At 43.3% G+C, this 25,038-nt stretch overlaps 1 protein-coding gene and 1 long non-coding RNA gene across 2 annotated transcripts in view; both read right to left on the bottom strand.

Moving 5' to 3' along the window:
• The window catches only part of LOC139531766 (angiomotin-like), a 56,149-nt gene extending 33,958 nt beyond the window's left edge, over positions 1-22,191 (bottom strand). Inside the window, 2 exon segments of the mRNA XM_071328585.1 lie at positions 16,448-16,498; positions 21,883-22,191. Coding sequence (XP_071184686.1) covers positions 16,448-16,498; positions 21,883-21,970 — 139 coding nt within the window. The 5' untranslated portion in view covers positions 21,971-22,191.
• LOC139531785 (uncharacterized) lies at positions 12,042-14,932 on the bottom strand. Its single transcript, XR_011666432.1, has 2 exons — positions 14,204-14,932; positions 12,042-12,525 (listed from the first exon to the last, which is right to left on the bottom strand). It is a non-coding gene; the product is annotated as an uncharacterized lncRNA (long non-coding RNA).
• Positions 22,192-25,038: the final 2,847 nt, after the last annotated feature.

The following is a 25,038-nucleotide window of genomic DNA, read 5'->3' on the forward strand; positions in this document are numbered from 1 at the left end:
GGTATGGCAACTGCTTGGCATCTGACCGTTAGGGGCTACAGAGGGTAGTGCGTACAGCCCAGTACATCACTGGGGCCAAGCTTCCTGCAATTCAGGACCTATATAATAGGCGGTATATAATAGGTGGTGTCAGAGGAAATAAAATTGTCAGAGACTTCAGTCACCCAAGTAATACCCGGTTTTCTCTGCTACCGCACAGCAAGCGGTACCGGAGCACCATGTCTGTGACCAAAAGGCTCCTCAACAGCTTCTGCCCCAAGCCATAAGACTGCTGGACAATTAATCAAATGGCCACCGGACTGTTACATTGACCCCCCCTCCCATTTGTTTTGTACACTGCTGCTACTCGCTGTTTATTATCTATGCATAGTAACTTCACCCCTACCTTCATGTACAAATTACCTCTAACCTGTACCCCCGCACTCTGACGCGGTACCCCCTGTATACGGCCTCGTTAATGTTATGTTATTGTGCTACTTTTTTATAATCTTTACTTTAGTTTATTTGTTAAATATTTTCTTAATTCTTCTTGAACTGCACTGTTGGTTAAGGGCTTGTAAGTAAGCATTTCACAGTAAGGTCTACACTTGTATTCAGCGCATGTGACAAAGTTTGATTTGAAATGGTTTCAAGTGGAAAATCGGATGTCTCAACGTCATTCTGTTACCGTGGAATTGCTCATTTCGGTTCACTGTTTTTTTGAAAGTCCTTTGTTGGGGAGAAGGAATTCAATAACCCTCAATTTGAATGGCTAAAAACTCTAGTTCTGGTTGGTCGGGGAGGTTTTGGGGAGAGGTGCTGACATGGGGAAAGTGATTTTATCTGATGAGCTGAAGATCTTTGGCCCTCTTCCTAAATGAGAATCAGTCATCATAAATGGACCAAACCCAGCAGCAGCCATTTTGACAACACTGACATGCTTCCTCTCTGGAGCCTCTCTCCATCGCTCTCTTTTTCCAACTCAATCACAATCTCTGTAATGTGGTTTCATTCTCTCCGCAACACACACAAATGTTCCTGATACAGAGCCAACCTTTCAGACACCAACCCCCCCCCCCCCAACCGCTCATATACAACTCCCTAAACCTCTTACCACACACACTTGATGGGAAGCATGTGCTGCAGAGATGAAATCGCTTTTTCTCTCTGTCACACTGGCTGTGGAATGATTTGGTCTTCCTCAACAGTTACAAGGAAAATCACCCTCTCATCTCCTTTACCCTCTCCTCGCCCCCTACTCCCTGGCTCTACCTTTCTTTCCCCCTCCAGCTCAACCCTGTCCATGTTTCTGGAACAACAGTGTGAAGAAAATCAACTATCTGGGTTTATAATGCCAGATCTACAACTCAACAGTCGATCACGAGACTGACAGCAGTGGCAGACTCAGAGCTCCGTCCTACTCTGTCCCAGTAGACTGAATTACACTACCACCGACTAGAACTTCATCGGGATTCGTGAGTGAGCCCTTGACGGAAATGCTCCATCTGGAAGTGGAGCCGGACCAGGGGATCACAACTGGGAAGTGCTGGAATGGTTGTGCCCAAAACACTGATACTGTACTGAGTGACACATCCTCCTGGGGACCTAGTGAATGATGGGTCCGGGTGTTGTGCGTCTGTAAATGAGTCAGTATCTGGCCACACCTTTTGCACCCCCACGAGTTCCAGGACTCCGCCTCCCACACTGTGACACATTCCAGAGTGGTACTAGATGTCTCTTCCCTCCCTGGAGTCAGCAGGTACATTGTGGCCTCTGGTCCCAGTCATTGGGTTGCCCAGCCTCCCACTACCCATTGGGACAAAGGGGACTGGTGGGCCATTGAGTTGATTTTAACAGGTTGTGTGTATATATGAAGGGGAGCAATGTGGCATGGAGGGTGTTAGTAATTCACTGAAGTTCCATTTTTCAATAATTAATTAATGTGTGCTGATATTACTAAAAAGATTATTATTATGCAGATTGTGGATAATCTACACCCATTGTGGATGTCGCGTGAGCTCAGAGGAAATCAAGAGGCATTTGGATTATTCCTAGGCTGAGTCAGCAGACATGACTTTGGGCCTCCTCTACAGAAAGAGAGGGAAGGCAGGAGAGAGAATGAGAGAAATTTGGGACTGAGGTTGAGAGCAAGTAGCTAAGGAGGGAGATAGAAGGGGAGGCTGAGGGAGCAAACTATACAGAGAAAGAGCACTACAGAGAAAATGAGCGAGAGCGAGATAGGAGAGATAACGAGAGAGCGAGGCAGAGTGAGTGGAACAGTCAGAGACATTCCAGTGCTGTGAGTCAATGGTGCTAGGCACTGCTCTGGCAGACACTTACCACCACCTCTAAGACGCAAAGGCCCCCGGCTCCTTGGCTCCCCATTGGCCCAGGGAGGGCCACCATACCGAGGAAGGAAGGGGACAGGACAAGGGAGGGATAATCAACACTGGCTCAGATCCAAACAGTCAGAGACCAGAGAAGGTCATTGTTCTTTGTAATTTGAGCATTTCTTGGAATCCTGTCAAACGGAAGGAACCAAATCACTGTGGTCAAAGAGAATAACCCTAGCTTTCCCTCTGGAATGTATCCTAACAAACACACACTTTCATGTAATATAAAAATATTTAAATGGGTTAGGTATGAATTGGGCAGATGTAGGCCTAGTATCACAGAATTTGATAAGATAAAATGAATGAATGAAATCCACTTTCCTCAAAAATCCGATAGAAATAAGATCATTCCATGAGGCATCACTGTGTCAAGTGGGTAAATTAAGAACATAAGGGTCAATTAGAGTTAGACTAACTAGTGTGTAATCAGAGTGGACTGAACAGAACAATCCTCAACTCCCTTGAAAATGGGGAAACGCAGCAACTCCAGCTCATATTTACCTTAGTATGATCAGTGATCACATTGAAATGTATATGAGAATGTTATTTCTATGTGTGATCATTACATGTACATCATTCTTAGTCTATAACGATACAAGTTATTGAACGTGTTTAGTCTACATACCCTTTCTTTCAAACTACACCAACAAGGCCCGTTCCTTGTCATAGCGGACAGCATGTGTGCCACACCAGCTACCCCCAGGACTACTACTAGCCTACCACATTCCTGAGGAGCAGGGGGACATCTGTCCACACTAATTGAACCTACAGGGGGATAACATACAGAGGCATTCAGCTTAATAATGGAACAGAAGTCTCCTCACAGGCACACAGAGCTGCCAATGGTACTGTCACACAAAGGCTAGAGGATGAATGTGAGTGAAAATAGACTAGGATAAGGCTCATTCATCTGCCATGAATGGAAGGACTGACTGTTGTTATGAAGTTGGAAAGCTTTTTGAGGACCTCTACAAGCAAAGTGAAATGGTCCCATGTCTATGTCTCAACTACTGTATAATAAATGCATAATTAAAGGAATAAAAGGTTCAAAACTGAGCACAGGACACAACAATGCATGAAACATACAGTAGTCAATTACAGGATTTATGACACATATGAAAGGGACAAAGGGACAAAGGGGGTGGGGTAATGTATTGGGTAACTACAGTAATTGTAAAACTTGGGACAGGGCACCATGAAACATTGTATGCTGTAACTTAGTGTCAATGTACTTCATGAAAAATAATATTATAAACTCAACCCGCTACATCACATTTATGGAGGGAGATTTGCTTCTTTATTCTGTAAATGTGTCTACCGCCAACCGTGCATATAGTCCACATAACTCAAACAATTAGGATCTATAAATATTTAGTAAATTCAACAATCCGTAAAAAATATATTTCACAAATAATCACTATGTCACAAATAAATGGATGATCTGTAAATATATTCATCATCGCTCACAAATAAAACTACAATGTGAGCAAATGTTCTGAATTCCCTAACGTTTACAACGGTAGAATGTGCATTTGCGCACTCAAAAAGTGCTTGTTGATCTGTATTCTGTGCTATTTTTTTGGTAGATGTATTGTAATCCACAAATGTGGCTTCAGATGAGTCGACTATCTCTACTCATTGGGATAATCTGTGTCACGGCTGTGTCCTTCTCGGGAGAACGCTTTCTAGCTAGAAGAAAGAACAACTTCATGAAATAGGAGTATAACAATTATTTATTCATTCAATAAATTATGTTAACATTTTCAACAAATAACTTTCATATAAATGTTAATTTATGCTCCAATTGTCCAATAGACAAAACATCCACTTCAAATTATACTTTTATTTAAAAAGATTACCTGTAGGTTGCCACTCAAAAGAAGAAAAAAAAACTAAGAAATGCATAGTTTAAGTGATAAATTCAGTATAAACAGGAAAAGAACAAAAAAGCAAGCCTCCCCCAACCCCACGTCTCCATCAGACAGACTAGCCTACCTCCTCCTATTCCCTGTGTTCAAATGGCAATGGCCGTTATGTGTAAAGAAGTGTTTGTACCGGTTGGTCTTGACAGTGGAGAATCCATCATGTCTGAGTGCCCACCCTTTGCAAAATGAGCAAAACATCTCTTATATTTACACTACCGGTCCAATTTTTTTTTTTACGTCACTTAGAAATGTCCTTGTTTTTGAAAGAAAAGCACTTTTTTTGTACATTAAAATAACATCAAATTGATCAGAAATACAGTGTAGACATGGTTAAATTTTGTCAATAGTATTGTAGCTGGAAACGACAGATTTTTTATGGAATATCTACATAGGCTACAGAGGCCCATTATCAGCAACCATCACTCCTGTGTTCCAATGGCACGTTGTGTTAGCTAATCCAAGTTTATAATTTCAAAAGGCGAATTGATCATTAGAAAACCCTTTTGCAATTATGTTAGAACAGCTGAAAAATGTTGTGCTGATTGAAAGAAGCAATAAAACTGGCCTTCTTTAGTCTAGTTGAGTATCTGGAGCATCAGCATTTGTGGGTTCGATTACAGGCTCAAAATGGCCAGAAACAAAGACCTTTCTTCTTAAACTTGTCAGGTTATTCCATGCGAGAAATTGTCAACAAATTGAAGATCTCGTACAGCGCTGTGTACTACTCCCTTCACAGAACAGCGCAAACTGGCTCTAACCAGAATAGAAAGAGGAGTGGGAGGCCCCGGTGCACAACTGAGCAAGAGGACAAGTACATTAGTGTCTAGTTTGAGAAACAGACGCCTCACAAGTCCTCAACTGGCAGCTTCATTAACTTCTTTGGGACAGCGGGGCAGTATTGAGTAGCTTGGATAAAAAGGTGCCCAGAGTAAACTGCCTGCTACTCTGTCCTAAAAGCTAGAATATGCATATAATTAGTAGATTTGGATAGAAAACACTCTGAAGAGTCTAAAACTGTTTGAATGATGTCTGAGTATAACAGAACTCATATGGCAGGCAAAAACCCAAGAAAGAAATCCAACCAGGAAGTGGGAAATCTGAGGTTTGTAGTGTTTCAACTCTTTGCCTATCCAAGATAGTGGAAATGGGGTCATATTGCACTTCCTAAGGCTTCCACTAGATGTCAACAGTCTTTAGAACCTTGTTTGATGCTTCTACTATAAAGGAGGGGTGAATGAGAGGTGATTGAGTCAGAGGTCTGGCAGAGTGCCACGAGCTGGTCATGCGCATTCACATGAGGTAGCTTGCATTCCATTGCATTTCTGAAGACAAAGGAATTCTCCGGTTGGAACATTATTGAAGATTTATGATAAAAACATCCTAAAGATTGATTCTATACTTAGTTTGACATGTTTCTACGGATTGTAATATGACTTTGTCAGAACTTTCACCTGGACCTGCCAGCGCGTCGTCAGTTTGGATTGTGTACTAAAACGCGAGAACAAAAGGTGGTGTTTGGACAAATGATGGACTTTATCGAACAAATCAAACATTTATTGTGGAACTGGGATTCCTGGGAGTGCATTCTGATGAAGATCAAAGGTAAGTGAATATTTATAATGCTATTTTTGACTTTGTTGACTCCGCAACATGGCGGATATCTCTTTGGCTTGTTTGGGCTCTGAGCACTGTACTCAGATTATTGCATGGTGTGCTTTTTCGGTAAAGCTTTTCTGAAATCTGACACTGCGGTTGCATTAAGGAGAAGTTTATCTAAAATTCCATGCATAACATGTATTTTCATCAACATTTATAATGAGTATTTCTGTAAATTGATGTGGCTCTCTGTAAAATCACCGGATGTTTTGGAAGCAAAACATTACTGAACATAACACGCCAATGTAAACTGAGATTTTTGGATATAAATATGAACTTTATCGAACAAAACATACATGTATTGTGTAACATGAAGTCCTATGAGTCTCATCTGATGAAGATCAAAGGTTAGTGATTAATTTTATCTCTATTTATGCTTTTTGTGACTCCTCTTTGGCTGGAAAAATGCGCTGTTTTTCTGTGGCTATGTACTGACCTAACATAATCGTTTGGTGTGCTTTCGTCGTAAAGCCCTTTTGAAATCTGACACGTTGGCTGGATTCACAACAAGTGTAGCTTTAATTTGGTGTATTGCATGTGTGATTTCATGAAAGTTAAATTTTTATAGTAATTTATTTGAATTTGGCACGCTAGCGTCCCACATATCACAGAGAGGTTAAAGAGTACCCGCAAAACACCAGTCTCAACGTCAACAGTAAAAGTCTGAGAGACATGCTGTACTCAGCCTCTCCAGCTTCATGAGGAACAGCTGCCAGTCCAACCCTAATTCACCAGCTCTCCTCAGCAGATATGGAATATCTACATAGGCATACAGAGGCCCATTATCAGCAACCATCACTCCTGTGTTCCAATGGCACGCTGCGTTAGCTAATCCAAGTTTATAATTTTAAAAAGGCTAATTGATCATTGCAAAGATCCAAGATGGCGTAGTAGTCAGATGTCTTTGTCCTCGTCTTGTCCCGTGTATATATATATATATCTTTTTTTCTTCGCATATATTTTTCTTACCTCAAATTCGACAATCTCATGCAATCCACCTCACCCAATGTGGTATGAATCTGCTATTTTCTTTCTTTTGAACCGGAACCCCCAACAGAAGCTAGCCAACTAACTAGCTAGTAGTCAGCTAGCCTATGCTAGCGGTCATCAGCTAACCTTTAGCCCGGACAACTCTTGCCAGTCTGCACAGTACGACTCAAACCAGAGCAAATCGGACTTATTTTTCTCCATATCTCCGAATTCCTACCGCAAGCTCTTAACCTTTTCACCTGGATCATCGCAGCTAGCTAGCTAACATCTCTGTCCCGAAGCAAGAACCAATTAGCCTGGAGCTAGCCTTTGCTAGGCCCATCTCCCAGCTAACCAAAGAGGTCCATCAGCCACTCCTTGGGCTACAATACCTATTTTGCCAATTGGCCTGGACCCCTTCTACTGGCGACACGGACCCCCGCCGATCCATCACGACTGGACAACCGACGTAATCTGCCCGAGGATTTTTCCCCACCAAGTGGCTCCTCCATCGCGATGTCCCCTGAATGCCCATCTGCTAGCCTGTTAGCCGCGGCCCGCTAGTTGTCTAGAGCATACCGGACTGTTAACTGAAGAGGCCCATCGGACAAATTCTTTGGCTCCTATACCTATTTTGCCAAATGGCCTGGAACCTTTACCACACGGAGCCCTGCTGATCCATCACGACTAGTCTGCCTACGTAACAGCACGAGGGGGCTACAACAGACTTCTTCCGTCGCGATGTCCTTCTAAGGCCCTTCTGCTAGCTAGCTAGCCCGCTAGCTGTCTGAATCATCCAGCCCGCCAAGCTACTCACTGGAACACGCATGCCTCTCCCTAATGTCAATATGCCTTGTCCATTGCTGTTTTGGTTAGTGATTATTGCCTTATTTCACTGTAGAGCCTCTAGCCTTGCTCAAAACGCCTTAGCTAAACGTTTAGTTCCACCTCCCCCACATGCAGCGACCTCACCTGGTTTAAATTATGTTTCTAGAGACAATATCTCTCAATGCATAGTTTTACCTCCACTGTATTCACATCCTACCATACCTTTGTCTGTACATTATGACTTGAATCTATTCTACCGTGCCCATGAAACCTGCTCCTTTTACGCTCAGTTCCGAACGTACTAGACGACCAGTTCTGATAGCCTTTAGGCGTACCCTTATCCTACTCCTCTGGTGATGTAGAGGTTAATCCAGGCCCTGCAGTGCCTAGCTCCACTCCCATTCCCCAGGCGCTCTCATTTGTTGACTTCCGTAACCGTAAAAGCCTTGTTTCATGCATGTTAACATTAGAAGCCTCCTCCCTAAGTTTGTTTTATTCACTGCCTTAGCACACTCTGCCAACCCGAATGTCCTAGCCGTGTCTGAATCCTGGCTTAGGAAGACCACCAAAAACCCTGAAATTTCCATCCCTAACTATAACATTTTCCGACAAGATCGAACTGCCAAAGGGGGCGGAGTTGCTATCTACTGCAGAGAAAGCCTGCATAGTTCTGTCTTACTATCCAGGTCTGTGCCCAAACAATTTGAGCTTCTACTTTTAAAAATCCACCTTTCCAGAAACAAGTCTCTCACCGTTGCCGCTTCTATAGACCACCTTCTGCCCCCAGCTGTGCTGTTAGGTGACCTAAACTGGGACATGCTTAACACCCTGGCCATTCTACAATCTAAGCTTGATGCCCTCAATCTCACACACTATCAATGAACCTACCAGGTAGAAACCCAAATCTGTAAACACAGGCACCCTCATAGATATCATCCTAACCAACCTGCCCTCCAAATACACCTCTGCTGTCTTCAACCAGGATCTCAGCGAGCACTGCCTCATTGCCAGTGTCCTTAAAGCACTTCAGCGAGCTGGCCTTTCTAATTGACCTGGCCCGGGTATCCTGGAAGGATATTGACCTCATTCCATCAGTAGAGGATGCCTGGTTATTCTTTAAAAGTGCTTTCCACACCATCTTAAATAAGCATGCCCCATAAAAAAGAAAAAAAAGAACCAGGAACAGATATAGCCCTTGGTTCACTCCAGACCTGACTGCCCTTGACCAGGACAAAAACATCCTGTGGCGTACTGCATTAGCATCGAATAGCCCCTGCAATATGCAACTTTTCAGGTAAGTTAGGAACCAATATACACAGGCAGTTAGGAAAGAAAAGGCTAGCTTTTTCAAACAGAAATTTTCATCCTGTAGCACAAACTCCAAAAAGATCTGGGACACTGTAAAGTCCATGGAAAATAAGAGCACCTCCTCCCAGCTGCCCACTGCACTGAGGATAGGAAACACTGTCACCACCGATAAATCCACGATAATTGAACATTTCAATAAGCATTTTTCTAAGGTTGGCCATGCTTTCCACCTGGCTACCCCAGTCAACAGCCCTGCACCCCCCACAGCAACTTGCCCAAGCCTCCCCCATCTCTCCTTCACCCAAATCCAGATAGCTGGATGTTCTGAAAGAGCTGCAAAATCTGGACCCCTACAAATCCGCAGGGCTAGACAATCTGGACCCTTTCTTTCTAAAATTATCAACCGAAATTGTTGCAACCCCTATTACTAGCCTGTTCAACCTCTTGTATCGTCTGAGACACCCAAAGATTGGAAAGCTGCCGCGGTCATCCCCCTCTTCAGAGGGGGTGACACTCTAGACCCAAACTGCTACAGACCTATATGTATCCTACTCTGCCTTTCTAAGGTCTTCGAAAGCGAAGTTAACAAACAGATCACCGACCATTTCGAATCCCACCGTACCTTCTCCGCTATGCAGTCTGGTTTCCGAGCTGGTCATGGGTGCACCTCAGCCACGCTCAAGGTCCTAAACGATATCATAACCTCCATTGATAAAAGACAATACTGTGCAGCCGTATTCATCAACCTGGCCAAGGCTTTCGACTCTGTCAATCACCACATTCTTATCGGCAGACTCAACAGCCTTGGTTTCTCAAATGATTGCCTCGCCTGGTTTACCAACTACTTCTCTGATAGAGTTCAGTGTGTCAAATCGGAGGGCCTGTTGTCCGGACCTCTGGCAGTCTATGGGGGTGCCACAGGTTTCAATTCTCAGGCCAACTCTTTTCTCTGTATAATTCAATTATGTCGGTCTTGCTGCTGTTGATTCTATGATCCACCTCTACGCAGACGACACCATTCTGTATACTTCTGGCCCTTCTTTGGACACTGTTAACTAACCTCCAGACGAGCTTCAATGCCATGCAACTCTCCTTCCGTGGCCTCCAACTGCTCTTAAATGCAAGTAAAACTAAATGCATGCTCTTCAACAGATCGCTGCCCACACCTGCCCGCCCGTCCAGCATCACTACTCTGGACGGTTCTGACTTAGAATATGTGGACAAATACCTAGATGTCTGGTGAGACTGTAAACTCTCCTTCCAGACTCACATTAAGCATCTCCAAACCAAAATTAAATCTGGATAAGAGCGTCTGCTAAATGACTTAAATGTAATGTAAATGTAGAATCGGCTTCCTATTTCGCAACAAAGCATCCTTCACTCATGCTGCCAAACATACCCTCGTAAAACGGACTATCCTACCGATCCTTGACTTCTATGTCATTTACAAAATAGCCTCCGACACTCCACTCAGCAAACTGGATGTAGTCAATCACAGTGCCATCCGTTTTGTCACAAAATCCCCATATACAACCCACCACTGCGACCTGTATGCTCTCGTTAGATGGCCCTCGCTTCATATTCGTCACCAAACCAACTGACTCCAGGTCATCTATAAGTCTTTGCTAGGTAAAGCCCTGCCTTATTTCAGCTCACTGGTCACCATAGCAGCACCCACCCGTAACACGCGCTCCAGCAGGTATATTTCACTGGTCACCCCCAAAGCCAATTTCTACTTTGGCCGCCTTTCCTTCCAGTTCTCTGCTGCCAATGACTGGAACGAACTGCAAAAGTCACTGAAGCTGGAGACTCATATCTCCCTCACTACCTTTAAGCACCAGCTGTCAGAGTAGCTCACAGATCACTGCTCCTGTACATAGCCCATCCAACTACCTCATCCCCATACTGTTATTTATTTTGCACCCCAGTATCTCTACTTGCACACTCATCTTCTGCACATCTATCACTCGTGTTTAATTGCTATATTGTAATTATTTCACCTCTATGGCCTATTTATTGCCCTTATCCTACCTCATTTGCACACACTGTATATATACTTTTTTCGATTGGTGTAATTGACTGTATGTTTGTTTATTCCATGTGTAACTCTGTTGTTGTTTGTGTCGCACTGCTTTGCTTTATCTTGGCCAGGTCGCAGTTGTGAATGAGAACTTGTTCTCAACTAGCCTACCTGGTTAAATAAAGGTGAAATAAAAAATAAAAACAGTGAAGTGGCGACTCCAGGATGCTGGCCTCCTAGGCAGAGTTGCAATGAAAAAAAAAAACATCTCAGATTGGCCAATAAAAAGAAAAGATTAAGATGGGCAAAAGAACAGACACTGGACAGAGGATCTCTACCTTGAAGGCCAGCATCCCAGAGTCGCCTCTTCACTGTTGAGACTGGTGTTTTGCGGGTACTATTAATGAAGCTGCCAGTTGAGGACTTGTGAGGCGTCCGTTTCTCAAACTAGACACTAATGTACTTGTCCTCTTGCGCAGTTGTGCGCCGGGGCCTCCCATGCCTCTTTCTATTCTGGTTAGAGACAGTTTGCGCTGTTCTGTGGAGGGAGTAGTACACAGCGTTGTACGAGATCTTCAATTTGTTGACAATTTCTCGCATGGAATAACCTGACAAGTTTAAGAAGAAAGGTCTTTGTTTCTGGCCATTTTGAGCCTGTAATCGAACCCACAAATGCTGATGCTCCAGATACTCAACTAGACTAAAGAAGGCCAGTTTTATTGCTTCTTTCAATCAGCACAACATTTTTCAGCTGTTCTAACATAATAATTGCAAAAGGGTTTTCTAATGATCAATTAGCCTTTTAAAATGATAAACTTGGATTAGCTAACACAACGTGCCATTGGAACACAGGAGTGATGGTTGCTGATAATGGGCCTCTGTAGCCTATGTAGATATTCCATAAAAAATCTGTCGTTTCCAGCTACAATAGTCATTTACAACATTAACAATGTCTACACGTGATCAAAGTTGATGTTATTTTAATGGACAAAAAAAAAGTGCTTTTCTTTCAAAAACAAGGACATTTCTAAGTGACCCCAAACTTTTGAACAGTAGTGTATATGCTGAAACAAAATGACATTTTACTACATTCTTTAGGTCAACATTTCCAAAGTTCCAATCTGGGGACCACAAGGGATACGCATTGTTTTTTTTACTTCATTACACAGCTGATTCAAATAATCCAAGCTTTATCATTTGAATCAGCTGTGTAGTGGTGCTAGGGCAAAAAACCCCAAGTCCACCCCTTGGGGTCCCCAGGACTGAGTTTGGGAAACAGTGCTATAGGTCCTTGGCCGAGTCAGCAGTCAGAACAAACAACTCACGAAGGGCCTGAAAAAAACGAGCTTGACTAGTGGGGAGTTGCAGTAGGATCCAAAAGCAGCTGGTCAGTTGTAGAACAGGCCAAGAGGGGTCATGGTTCTAGGTTGACTTAGAATGGACAGCTCTGTAAGAATAGAATAACAATACTGAGTTGAGCAGCACACACAAAACATTTGAAATAGCATGTTATTAAGCTATTTGGTCAAGCTTATAAACAGGAGTCACTCAATAAATGGAGGCAAGAGGACCACATGCTGGAACCCAAGCCAATAGCACACGGTTTCTGTTCCTGATGACTTGTTAACGCCTTCCCTGTGTCTGAATGGATGACAGGGTGTGTCAATCAGTGCATATTGTTTCTGCACTTCCATGTGCCATCATTATGCAGTTTTACATATTCATAAGTTTGATCAAGTTGTAATAGGTTTACTTTTAAAAATGGGTCATTTCATACTTCAAAACATGTTCACAAACATTATCAGATTACATTGAACCATCATAATGGCCTGTGCATTGTTACACAATTAAACCCTCACGTTATTATTGTCAGGTGAATAATTTTTACTGATAGTCTTTACAGTATGAGTAGAATAACTTTGCCTTTTATTCAACTGGTAACATTGCCCAGCCCCGCAACGGTGCAACACAATACAGAGAGGGATTGAACTGACCGTAATCAGACACGGAACGTATATTAATAAATGTAGGTAAGGATGAACAACAAATGACTTGGCTAGCTAGCAAGCAAGCTTACATGGAGCAAAAAACAGCTAGCTGAATTTCTAACGTTTTTAATCAGAGTTACAATTTCTTAACTCCACACCATTTGGGAAAGAGTGATTAGTCCTGCCAAAGCATCAATTGCCCTGTTTAGTCCCTGAAAAGAAAATATACGGAAAAAGATTTGCAACATCTCATTAGCTTGCTAGCCAGATCGCCAATTCAGGATTTCAAAACTGAGCGGTTCTTTACAATTGACACATTCCTGAATTAACTAACTAGTAAGTTTAACTTTGGTTGTTCGTCTAAACAGCTGATAAGATCGAAGTGTGCAACTGTAGTCCGCAATTCAGGGCGTGTCCGAAAGCTGCAGGCAAAGGACACTGTCTACCGGTCGCCACCGCCTTCCGGGTGCTAGCTTGCGAGTTAATGACACTATGTGCTAGCTTGCTAGTTAGCTAGCACACTGACGCCCCACGCCTACCGGAGAAAACCGTGCCCGACTGGCGGGGGCGAAACACACCGTCTGCCGTTCATCCCTGCCTCCCGCTAGCACAGCAGGTGGGAGGCTGGGGCAACAGTGTGCCGCCCCCACCTCCCGTGTAGCGGAGTCCTCCTTAGGACTAGCTGGCTAAGCTAGAACAGTGTCCGTCACTCCCGCCTGCCCTCACTGTCGTTAACAGAACTGTGGGAAAACAGTGCCCGACGGGCGGGGGCGAAGGTCATGTCTACCAGTGTAAAGCTATTCCCCCACCCCTTCTGTGGGGTTTATCGGCGGCTGGCATGCAACATTCTGCATTACCGCCACCTACTGTACTGGAGCACCCCCGCTTGTCCTAAAAACATTTACCAAGTATAAAGAGGGGTTCCTGCAGATGCAGGAATGCCAATAATGCAGGAATGCCCCGATTTGTGGGCCGCAATTGCACCCTTCTCACGAGTAACCTGATAGCTATCAGTAACGTTAGTGTCCAAAGCACACACTTGGCGTTGCATGCCCAAATGGTCGAATTTAACATTCATATGAAAGTCCGTTTCTAAACATTAACATAATTTGTTTAGTAAATAAACATTATACTCACATTTCATGAAGTCATTTTCTCTTCTAGTTAGAAAGCGTTCTCCTAAGGACACAGACGTGATCTGTCGCCACTCGCGCATCAAGTAACAAAGATTATCCCAATTATTGGAGATAGCCGACTCATATGAAGTAACATTTGTGGATTGTAATACATCGACATGCAGGAAAAAAAATCTAAATTCTGTAAACAGAACACAGATCCACAAGCACTTTTTGAATGCGCAAATGGCAATTCCAGTTGTAAATGTTAGGGATTTCTGAACATTGGCTCACAAATTGTTCTACATTTGTTCAAATTGTAGCTTTATCTGTTAGACATGTTGAATATATTTACAGATCATAGATGTATGGTTTAATTTGTGTCATTTTTACAGATTATGGTTTTTATGAAATATTTTAATACATTCACAGGTCATGGTTTATTTGAGTTATAGAATTAAGAAAAACAAATGTCACTCATACACAAGCAATGGAGCCAGAGCAAGAAAGAGGAAACATGGCCAACCCTTTCAGTGCCAGTACATAGGTGAGTCCAAACATGAGCATCATTGAACACTGTTCCACTGTAATATCACTGTTATGCCACCGAAGTGTCTACAAACGTATCTTGGACTACTGTTTTGTTCTCTTTCATAAACTACACAAACCTACTTCTGGTAGAGTGACCAACCAATAGCCTATATCATACACTTTTACAAGTTATGGCAAACAATATTCCGTTATGTAGTCGTGTTTACCTTTCAATTAAACTTCACGTAGAAACTACTGCTGCTCCGTTGTCGACGTCCCTGCTCGGCTATTTCCATAGATTTGATACAGATCGGATACCGTGCAAAATTCCTCAAACAATTCTAAAAATTCTGATATGACTAATCCATGTTACTTCACGAGTTTCCTTCGAATAGCAGGCTGTTTGCCCTTTTCCACATAATAAAGCGTATGCTTCTGTTCCCATTTCATATTTAATCTGCTGAAAGTTGAAGAATATTTTTTTACACTTGACTGCGCTATGAAGGGAATGCATAAAAGAACGGCCCCGAACCGCAAAGTCCCGGTAGCAGTGTATGCATCTGAGAGCCGACAAGCGCAACCCCCAACCCCTTCCTACCAAAGAAGTCAAAAGTTTTCAGGAAGAAAATCCCTCCTTCTCCAGTCTGCTATAGGAAGTATGCCAATTTTGCTGGCGTTTCGGTTGGCTTTTGGAACCGTCACTCAGGCAAGAAAAAAAATAAAAAAATTACAAAAGCCTTTTGTATGTTAGGAGATCAACTCCTTGGACCTGTCCAAAGCACCTACGACCGAACTTGGTTAAACCTTATCGATATGAAAATTGTTACAACAGTAAAATAATTATCCGTAAATGTATCTAGGCTATATGAGCAGTTTACCGACTTTACAAACGTAGACCTGTTCTGGTAGTATTGTTCTGTCTTTTATGTACTCCTGGGTAGGCCTATATATTCGTATGGCTACAGTTCATGCAAATAGTCTACTGGGAGAGGAAAGTGATTTGCACCATGGAATCCCAGTTTGATTCAAACTGTTTTAATACAGAGTTGACTCCTGGGTCCTGATAAGTGCACTTTGGGAAAAATGCAAACTCCTTTTCAATGCAATACAGCTTTTCAGTCACAATTCAATTATTGGCCCTGATGACTGACTGTATGTTCCTGTCACATCAGACCAAATTAATTGCAGTTACCAACACGCAACTGTAGCCTAGGCTATTAATATGCATAGCCTAAACTACTTAAAATCTCAAGCGTTTTAATAATGTTAATAAAATGTTCAGTCAAGAGTGTATTATCTGGGAAGTGGTATATGATGCATCATCACCTTTGTGTACACTACAGGTGAACCGAGGAACAACGCATGATTAGACAGAAACGTGGAGGAATGTGCACATCCCAGACAAATTAACTGCAAAAACATCACTGACAAGACTCATTACACCATTCAACAAAGGACATAAGACACCTCACTCATCATGTGATAAGTAGGCCAAGGTAGTGTTTTTGTCCCCCATTGAACAATATTCTCCTACCCACAATAGTATGAATGATTTGACAAAAATCCCACTCACTGAATTTAGTCAGGTTTCCCATTCAAGCTCACCAAAGGATGGCAGACCTTTACTATTCCTTGTGTGCTTTCAATATGAATAATAAATAATTAAAACCACAATGTTTTTAAAAAGGGTGTGATATGTCTGAAAAGATAGAATGTAGGCTATAACTTAACTCACCTAACACTGAATCACTGATTTCCAAAAGATCCACGCCAGTTATTGCATTTTCTGTGAGAGAAAAAAAGAAATGTTTACCAAAGTGTCACAAATTGTTTGAGGACAATGCTGAACACAGCACTGTGTGATCTCCTGTAGACTACATTATTGCTAAAATGTAAGCTAGAGAGCAGGGATGATAGGCCCAGTCCTGGCCATTCTGCCGCTCTCAGTCAAACAAAACAAATTTGCTGCCCCCTGCAAAAATGGAATAGTCCAGTAAGCAAAATGACATCTTAAACATTTCAGGAGTTGAAGTTAGGTTAAATTTAGCTTCTGAATGAAAGGTGAAAATACATATTTTCCAGACGGTTAAAATAGGCATTTCCGGATGTTGAAAAAGCATATTTTCCAGACAATGAAAAATAAGCATTTAAAACAGACGTCGAAATCAGGTTTATTTTCTGTTCTCAAAAGAATGCTGAACATACATAAACTCAGCAAAAAAAAGAAACGTCCCTTTTTCAGGACCCTGTCTTTCAAAGATAATTGGATTTTTACAAATTAACTTCACAGATCTTCATTGTAATGGGTTTAAACACCGTTTCCCATGCTTGTTCAATGAACCATAAACAATTAATGAACATGCACCTGTGGAACGGTCATTAAAACACTAACAGCTTACAGACGGTAGGCAATTATCAAAAATTTAGGACACTAAAGAGGCCTTTCTACTGACTCTGAAAAACACCAAAAGAAAGATTCCCAGAGTCCCTGATCAGCCACGTGAACACGCCTTTAGCATGCTGCAAGGAGGCATGAGGACTGCAGATGTGGCCAGGGCAATAAATTGCAATGTCCGTACTGTGAGACGCCTAAGACAGCACTACAGGGAGACAGCTGATCGTCCTCGCAGTGGCAGACCACGTGTAACAACACCTGCACAGGATCGGTACATCCGAACATCACACCTGCAGGAAAGGTACAGGATGGCAACAACAACTGCCCGAGTTACACCAGGAATGCACAATCCCTCCATCAGTGCTCAGACTGTCCGCAATAGGCTGAGAGAGGCTGGACTGAGGGCTTGTAGGCCTGTTGTAAGGCAGGTCCTCACCAGACATGACCGGCAACAACGTCACCTATGGGCACAAACTCACCGTCGCTGGACCAGACAGGACTGGCAAAAAGTGCTCTTCCCTGAAGAGTCGCGGTTTTGTCTCGCCAGGGGTGATGGTCGGATTCGCATTTATCGTCAAAGGAATGAGCGTTACACCGAGGCCTGTACTCTGGAGCGGGATCGATTTGGAGGTGTAGGGTCCGTCATGGTCTGGGGGCGGTGTGTCACAGCATCATCGGACTGAGCTTGTTGTCATTGCAGGAAATCCCAACGCTGTGCGTTACAGGGAAGACATCCTCCTCCCTCATGTGGTACCCCTCCTGCAGGCTCATCCTGACATGACCCTCCCGCATGACAATGCCACACTGCTCATTCTGTGCATGATTTCCTGCAAGACAGGAATGTCAGTGTTCTGTCATGGCCAGCGAAGAGCCCGGATCTCAATCCCATTGAGCACGTCTGGGACCTGTTGGATCGGAGGGTGAGGGCTAGAGCCATTCCCCCAAGAAATGTCCGGGAACTTGCAGGTGCCTTGGTGGAAGAGTGGGGTAACATCTTACAGCAAGAACTGGCAAATCTGGTGCAGTCCGTGAGGAGGAGATGCACTGCAGTACTTAATGCAGCTGGTGGCCACACCAGATACTGACTGTTATTTTTGATCCCCCTTTGTTCAGGGACACATTAATCCATTACTGTTAGTCACTTGTCTGTGGAACTTGTTCAGTTATTGTTTCAGTTGTTGAATCTTGTTATGTTCATACATATATATAAACATGTTAAGTTTGCTGAAAATAAATGCAGTTGACAGTGAGAGGACGTTTCTTTTTTTGCTGAGTTTATTTTCCGAACGTTGAAATCGGTTTCCTTTTCAGTTCTGAATGAAAGTTGAAAATACGTAATTTCTATTCCAATTGGTAGTTACAGTCTTGTCCCATCGCTGCTGTATGGACTCGGGAGTGGTGAAGGTCGAGAGCCGTGCATCCTCCGAAACACAACCCAACCGGACTGCTTCTTGACACAATGCCCACTTAACCCAGAAGCCAGCCGCACCAATGTGTCAGAGGAAACACTGTATACCTGGCAACTGTGTCAGTGTGCACGGCCCGCCACAGGAGTCGCTAGTGCGCGATGAGACAAGGACATCCCTGCCGGCCAAACCCTCCCCTAACCCGGACGACGCTGGACCAATTGTGCGCCGCCCCATGGGTCTCACAGTCTCGGCCTGGCTGGACTCGAACCCAGAATCTCTAGTGGCACAGCGATGCAGTGCCTTAGACCACTGCACCTCTCAGGAGGCGAGCAGCGCCCACTTCGTCAAAAGCAGGGTTGCAACATATTTTTTCTTGTCCATTCTCAGTACGCCTCTCCATGGTGCTGTTGGAGAGGCGCATCGCTGTATCCAACGTTCCGTAAAAAATTCCAACATAAATCCTGTAGCAGATACAGCTCACAGTGAATTCGGAAAGTATTCAGACCACTTGACGTTTTCCACATTGTTATATTGCAGCCTTATTCTAAAATTGATTAAAGAGTTAAATAGTCCCCCCCCCCCCCCTCAGCAATCTACACACAATACCCCAAAATGACAAAGCAAAAACAGATATGACATTTTTGCAAATGTATTGAAAAATTTAAAAAAATAAAAATCACATTTACATAAGTATTCAGACCTTTTACTCAGTACTTTGTTGATGCCCGTTTGGCAGTGATTACAGCATCAAGTATTTTGGGGTATGACACTACAAGCTTGGCATACCTGTATTTTGGGAGATTCTCCCATTCTCTGCAGATCCTTTCAAGCTCCATCAGGTTGGATGGGGAGTGTCGCTGCACAGCTATTTTTCAGGTCTCTCCAGACATGTTCGATTGGGTTCAAGTCCGGGCTCTGGCTGGGCCACCCAAGGACATTCAGAGACTTGTCCCGAAGCCACTCCTGCGTTGTCTTCGCTGTGTGCTTAGGGTCGTTGTCCTGTTGGAAGATGTACCTTCGCCCCAGTCTGAGGTCCTGAGCGCTCGGGAGCAGGTTTTCATCAAGGATCTCTCTGTACTTTGCTCTATTGATCTTTCCCTCAATCCTAACTAGTCTCCCAGTCCCTACAGCTGAAAAAGATCCCCATAGCATGATGCTGTCACCACTATGCTTCTCCGTAAAGATGGTATTGGCCAGGTGATGAGCGGTGACTGGTTTCCTCCAGATGTGACGCTTGACATTCAGGCCAAAGAGTTCAATTTTGATTTCATCAGACAAGAGAATCCTGTTTCTCATTGGCTGAAAGTCCTTTAGGTGGCTTTTGACAAAATCCATGCGGGCTGTCATGTGCCTTTTACTGGCCACTCTACCATAAAGGCTTTTAAAAAATATATATATTTCACCTTTATTTAACCAGGTAGGCTAGTTGAGAACAAGTTCTCATTTACAACTGCGACCTGGCCAAGAAAGCAAAGCAATGCGACACAAACAACAGAGTTACACATGCAACAAACAAACATACAGTCAATAACACATAGAAAAAGTCTATATACAGTGTGTGCAAATGAGGTAAGAAGGCAATAAATAGGCCATAGGGGCGAAATAATTACAATTCAGCAATTAAACACTGGAGTGATAGATGTGCAGAAGATGAGTGTGCAAGTAGAGATACTGGGGTGCAAAGGAAAATACAAAAAACAGTATGGAGAGTGCTGTGAGCCTGATTGGGGGAGTGCTGCAGATGGTTGTCCTTCTGGAAGGTTCTCCCATCTCCACAAAGGAACTCTGTCAGAGTGACCATCAAGTTATTGGTCACCTCCCTGACCAAGACCCTTCTCCACCGATTGCTCAGTTTGGCTAGGCGGCCAGCTCTAGGAAGAGTCTTGGTGGTTCCAAACTTCTTTCAATTAGGAATGATGAAGGCCACAGTGTTCTTTGGGACCTTCAATGCTGCAGAAATGTTGTGGTACCCTTCTCCAGATCTGTGCCTCGACACAATCCTGTCTCGGAGCTCTACGGACAATTCTATCGACCTCATGGCTTGGTTTTTGCTCTGACATGCGCTGTCATGTGTGGGACTTTATATAGACAGGTGTGTGCCTTTCCAAATCATGTCCGAACAATTGAATTTACCACAGGTGGACTCCAATCAAGTTGTACAAACATCTGAAGGATGATCAATGGAAACAGGATGCACCTGAGCTCAATTTCAAGTCTCATAGAAAAGGTTGTGAATAAGGTTTATCTATATATATATTTTTAACTTAATACATTTGCAAAAATTTCTAAAGACCTGTTTTTGCTTTGTCATTGTGGGTTATTGTGTGTAGCTTGATGAGGAAAATTATTTATTTAATCCATTTTAGAATAAGGCTGTAATGTAACCAAATGTGGAAAAAGTCAAGGGGTTTGAATGCACTATATAGTAGAAGTAGTATGTGGCACAGACCGACATCGACATCTTATTTCCTCATCCACAGATGTTGGTCTTTGGTCCGGACCGCACCAAATCTGAACCAAACAGACGTCTATGTTTGGGCCAAACCAAGGCTGGTCCAGACCGGACTAAATTTGGAACCAAACAGACATCTATGATTGGTTCAGATTTGGTCCGGACCAGAATCCAACATCCGTGGAAATAAGAAGTCGGTCTGTGCTTACTGGAGGTGTAGCCTACAGTGTGGAATGAAATGTTATTTTATGAATGCCCCATCTGTGGTTGGCCTACAGTTTGTAAAACACAAAAAAAGACTAACAAAATACTTCTGCATTGGTCTGTGCTTACTGGGGTGTAGCCTACAATATCAGCCACAATGGCATTTTATGAATGCTCATCCATGTGGTAGGTCTACCGTTTGGAAAACAGGCAGTTGCATTGGTTTTATTAGTCCTGATTAGTGAATAATTCATTAGATTATTCTTTGGACGGAACGTTGGTAGAGCGCCACAACGAGTCTCTCCATCAGCACCCTGGAAAGTCGTGCTTGGGAATGGACAAGCGCCCCTGCCATTGACAAAGTGGGCACTGCTTATCACAAGGCGACATCAGCGCTACAAAAACCCATATGCCACTGGTTGATTGAAATTATCATTGTTTTTGGGCAGAATTATGTGAGGTTGGAGGTGTTGGAAAATGCCGCCCTCGTCAATCTTATTGACGAATGAGCGGGCTGGTCCTGGGGATGCTGTTTGGCGTATGATGTGCACCACTGTGTGGTGGAAATATGAACTGTAATGGGGCCTGGAAAGAATGTTGTGCCCTCCTTCAAAGTTTGGAGAGCTATGTAAACCCGGGATTTACCATGTTCAACCATCTATTCATAGTGGTTATGAATGTGGATGCAAGCTGCGTATTATTGAACTCACCGAGAAAGTTCTGTGCGCATTCTGTAAGCCCAATGAGATGGATCCATTCCGCTACCTCCTCCGGACTCCAGTGTTCGACTGAGATCATTGTAAATTGTTTTCTTCAGATCTCACCGCCATTCCTCCCTTCAAAGGAACAAACGAACAAAATGTTACATAACGTCATAGGCCTACGGTCCGGTTCCCTTGTTGAGCAATACCGATAAACTAGGCTACAGATAAGGTTGACAAAAATGTTGCCAGCTCAGATGCAACGTTTTAAATCGCCATTGAAATGGCGTAAGCTGTCACATGTCACTACGGTAGTGCAGTCAATTACCGTGTATCTCCCATTATTCAAAGGTCACGCAAATTACAATGGGGAATGGGCATGTAAGTCAACGATAGAAGCCCTCCCTCCCTAGGCTACTTTTAGTCTTACAAAAGAACGCCCCGGTGTAAAACTATTTGCAACAATTGTATTTCGTGACCACATAAATACGCCTAGTGCGTGCACACCTTTGTAAAATGTACCATCGTTTCTCAACAGTAAAAGCTAACAAATCCACATTTTTCCTAGCATTGTCAAGAGCTGTGATTGCTGCACAATGCACACCTCGCCAGGTAGAGGAGTGGAGCCTGAGAGAACGCTAACAGCTCGGTGCATTGTAGATAGTGTAGTTTTACAGACCTACTGTATTTGCCAACCCTTTCATAGCCCCTGACATTATGAAAATGTATTCATACCATGCATCATGCATGCATCTCAGTACTTTGAAATGTATGATATATGGAACCATTCATATATACACATCAATTCATACAAAAAGGCTACCAGTATGTTGCCTTTCTTGAAGTTCATGACTTAATCTGGAGCCCCTGGCCTCAATGTTAACGTCATGGGAGAAAAACTGTGTAAATCAAACCTCATGTTAATTTCTGTTCATTCTCACTTTAAAGTTATGTAGACATAGTACCTGTAGTATTTTATTTTACTAGGCAAATCAGTTAAGAACAAATTCTTATTTTCAATGACGGCCTGCCTTGTTCAGGGGCAGAACGACAGATTTTGTACCTTGTCAGCTCGAGGATTTGATCTTGCAACCTTTCGGTTACTAGTCCAACTCTCTAACCACTAGGCTAAACTGCCGCAGCAGGTTACTTTCTAAATGTAATCAGTTACTAGTTACCTGTCAAATTGTAATCAGTACCTTTACTTTGTTACTTTTGGATTACTTTCCCTTTAAGAGGCAATAAATAAGAACTTGTTCTTAACTGACTTGCCTAGTTAAATAAAGGTTAAATAAATAAACAAATAAAAAAAAGATCCATCAAAAGCATTTGCTGTGTCATCATGGTGGTCAGACTTACTCATGTTGAACAAACTTAAACTTGCAACTTTTTTCAATGCTGAATCAAATGTAATTGAGAAAACAGTAGTGCTAAGCGATTAACGGAAATGTTGGTTATTTTTGGGGTTTTAAACAACTAATTAACCAAGGTCAGTAAGGACGACTGTGTGATCATGCTCTCCGCAGCCGATGTGAGTAAGACCTTTAAACAGGTCATCATTCACAAGGCCGCAGGGCCCGACGGATTGCCAGGACGTGTACTCCGTGCATGCACTGACCAACTGGCAAGTGTCATGTTTCAAGCAGACCACCATAGTCCCTGTGCCCAAGAACACGAAGGTAACCTGCCTAAATGACTAGAGACCCGTAGTCTGGCTCACATCAACACCATTATCCCAGAAACCCTAGACCCACTCCAATTTGCATACCACCCCAACAGATCCACAGATGATGCAATCTCTGTTGCTCTCCACACCTGGACAAAAATAACACCTATGTGAGAATGCTATTCATTGACTTACAGCTCAGCATTCAACACCATAGTGCCCTCAAAGCTCATCACTAAGCTAAGGACCCTGGGACTAAACACCTCCCTCTGCAACTGGATCATGGACTTCCTGACAGGCCACCCCAGGTGGTAAGGGTAGGTAATAACACATCCATCACGCTGATCCACAACACTGGGGCCCCTCAGGTGTGCGTGCTCAGTCCACTCCTGTACTCCCTGTTCACTCATGACTGCACTGCCAGGCACGACTCCAACACCATCATTAAGTTTGCCGATGACACAACAGTGGTAGGCCTGATCACCGACAAGACAGCATTTAGGGGAGGTCAGGGACCTGGCCGTGTGGTGCAACTTCTCCCTCAACGTGATCAAGACTAAGGAGATGATTGTGGACAGGAAAAGGAGGACTGAGCACGCCACCCATTCTCATCGACAGGGATGTAGTGGAGCAGGTTGAAAGTTAAGTTCCTTGGTGTTCACATCACCAACAAACTAACCTGGTCCAAGCACACCAAGACAGTCGTGAAGAGGGCACGACAAAACCTATTCCCCTTCAGGAGATTTGGCATAGGTCCTCAGATCCTCAAAAGGTACTACAGCTGCACCATCGAGAGCATCCTGACTGGTTGGATTACTGCCTAGTATGGCAACTGCTCGGTCTCTGAACGCAAGGCACTAGAGGGTAGTGCATACGGCCCAGTACATCACCGGGGCCAAGCTTCCTTTCATTCAGGACCTCTATACCAGGGGGTGTCAGAGGAAGGACCTAAAATTTGTCTAAGACTCTAGCCACCCTAGTCATAGACTGTTCTCTCTGCTACCGGAGCGCCAGGTCTAGGCCCAAGAGGATTCTAAACAGCTTTGGTTAAGGACTTGTAAGCATTGTAAGGTCTACACCTGTTGTATTCAGCGTATGGGACAAATAACATTTGATTTGATTACATGTAATCAGTTACTCCCCAACCCTGTGTAGTAATGCCATGGTATTCAGCATAATAGTCACTATTCAGCATAAGCATACAACATGTTTTGGGGCGGCAGGTACCCTATTGTTTAGAGCGTTGGGCCAGTAACCGAAAGGTTGCTAGATCGAATCAACCGGTTGACGAGGTAAAAATCTGTCGTTCTGCCCCTGAACAAGGCAGTTAACCCACTGTTCCCCTGTAGGCCATCATTGTAAATAAGAATGTTCTTTATTTAACTAGGCAAGTCAAATAAAGGTTAAATGTAAAAATAAAATGTAGCAGTGTTCAGCATACACACTTATAATTAGCAGTGAAAATGACACTTACGTACAAATAAATACAGTCAAATATA

The sequence above is a fragment of the Salvelinus alpinus genome, chromosome 1 (assembly GCF_045679555.1).
Source record: "Salvelinus alpinus chromosome 1, SLU_Salpinus.1, whole genome shotgun sequence".
NCBI classification, from domain to species: Eukaryota; Metazoa; Chordata; class Actinopteri; order Salmoniformes; family Salmonidae; genus Salvelinus; species Salvelinus alpinus.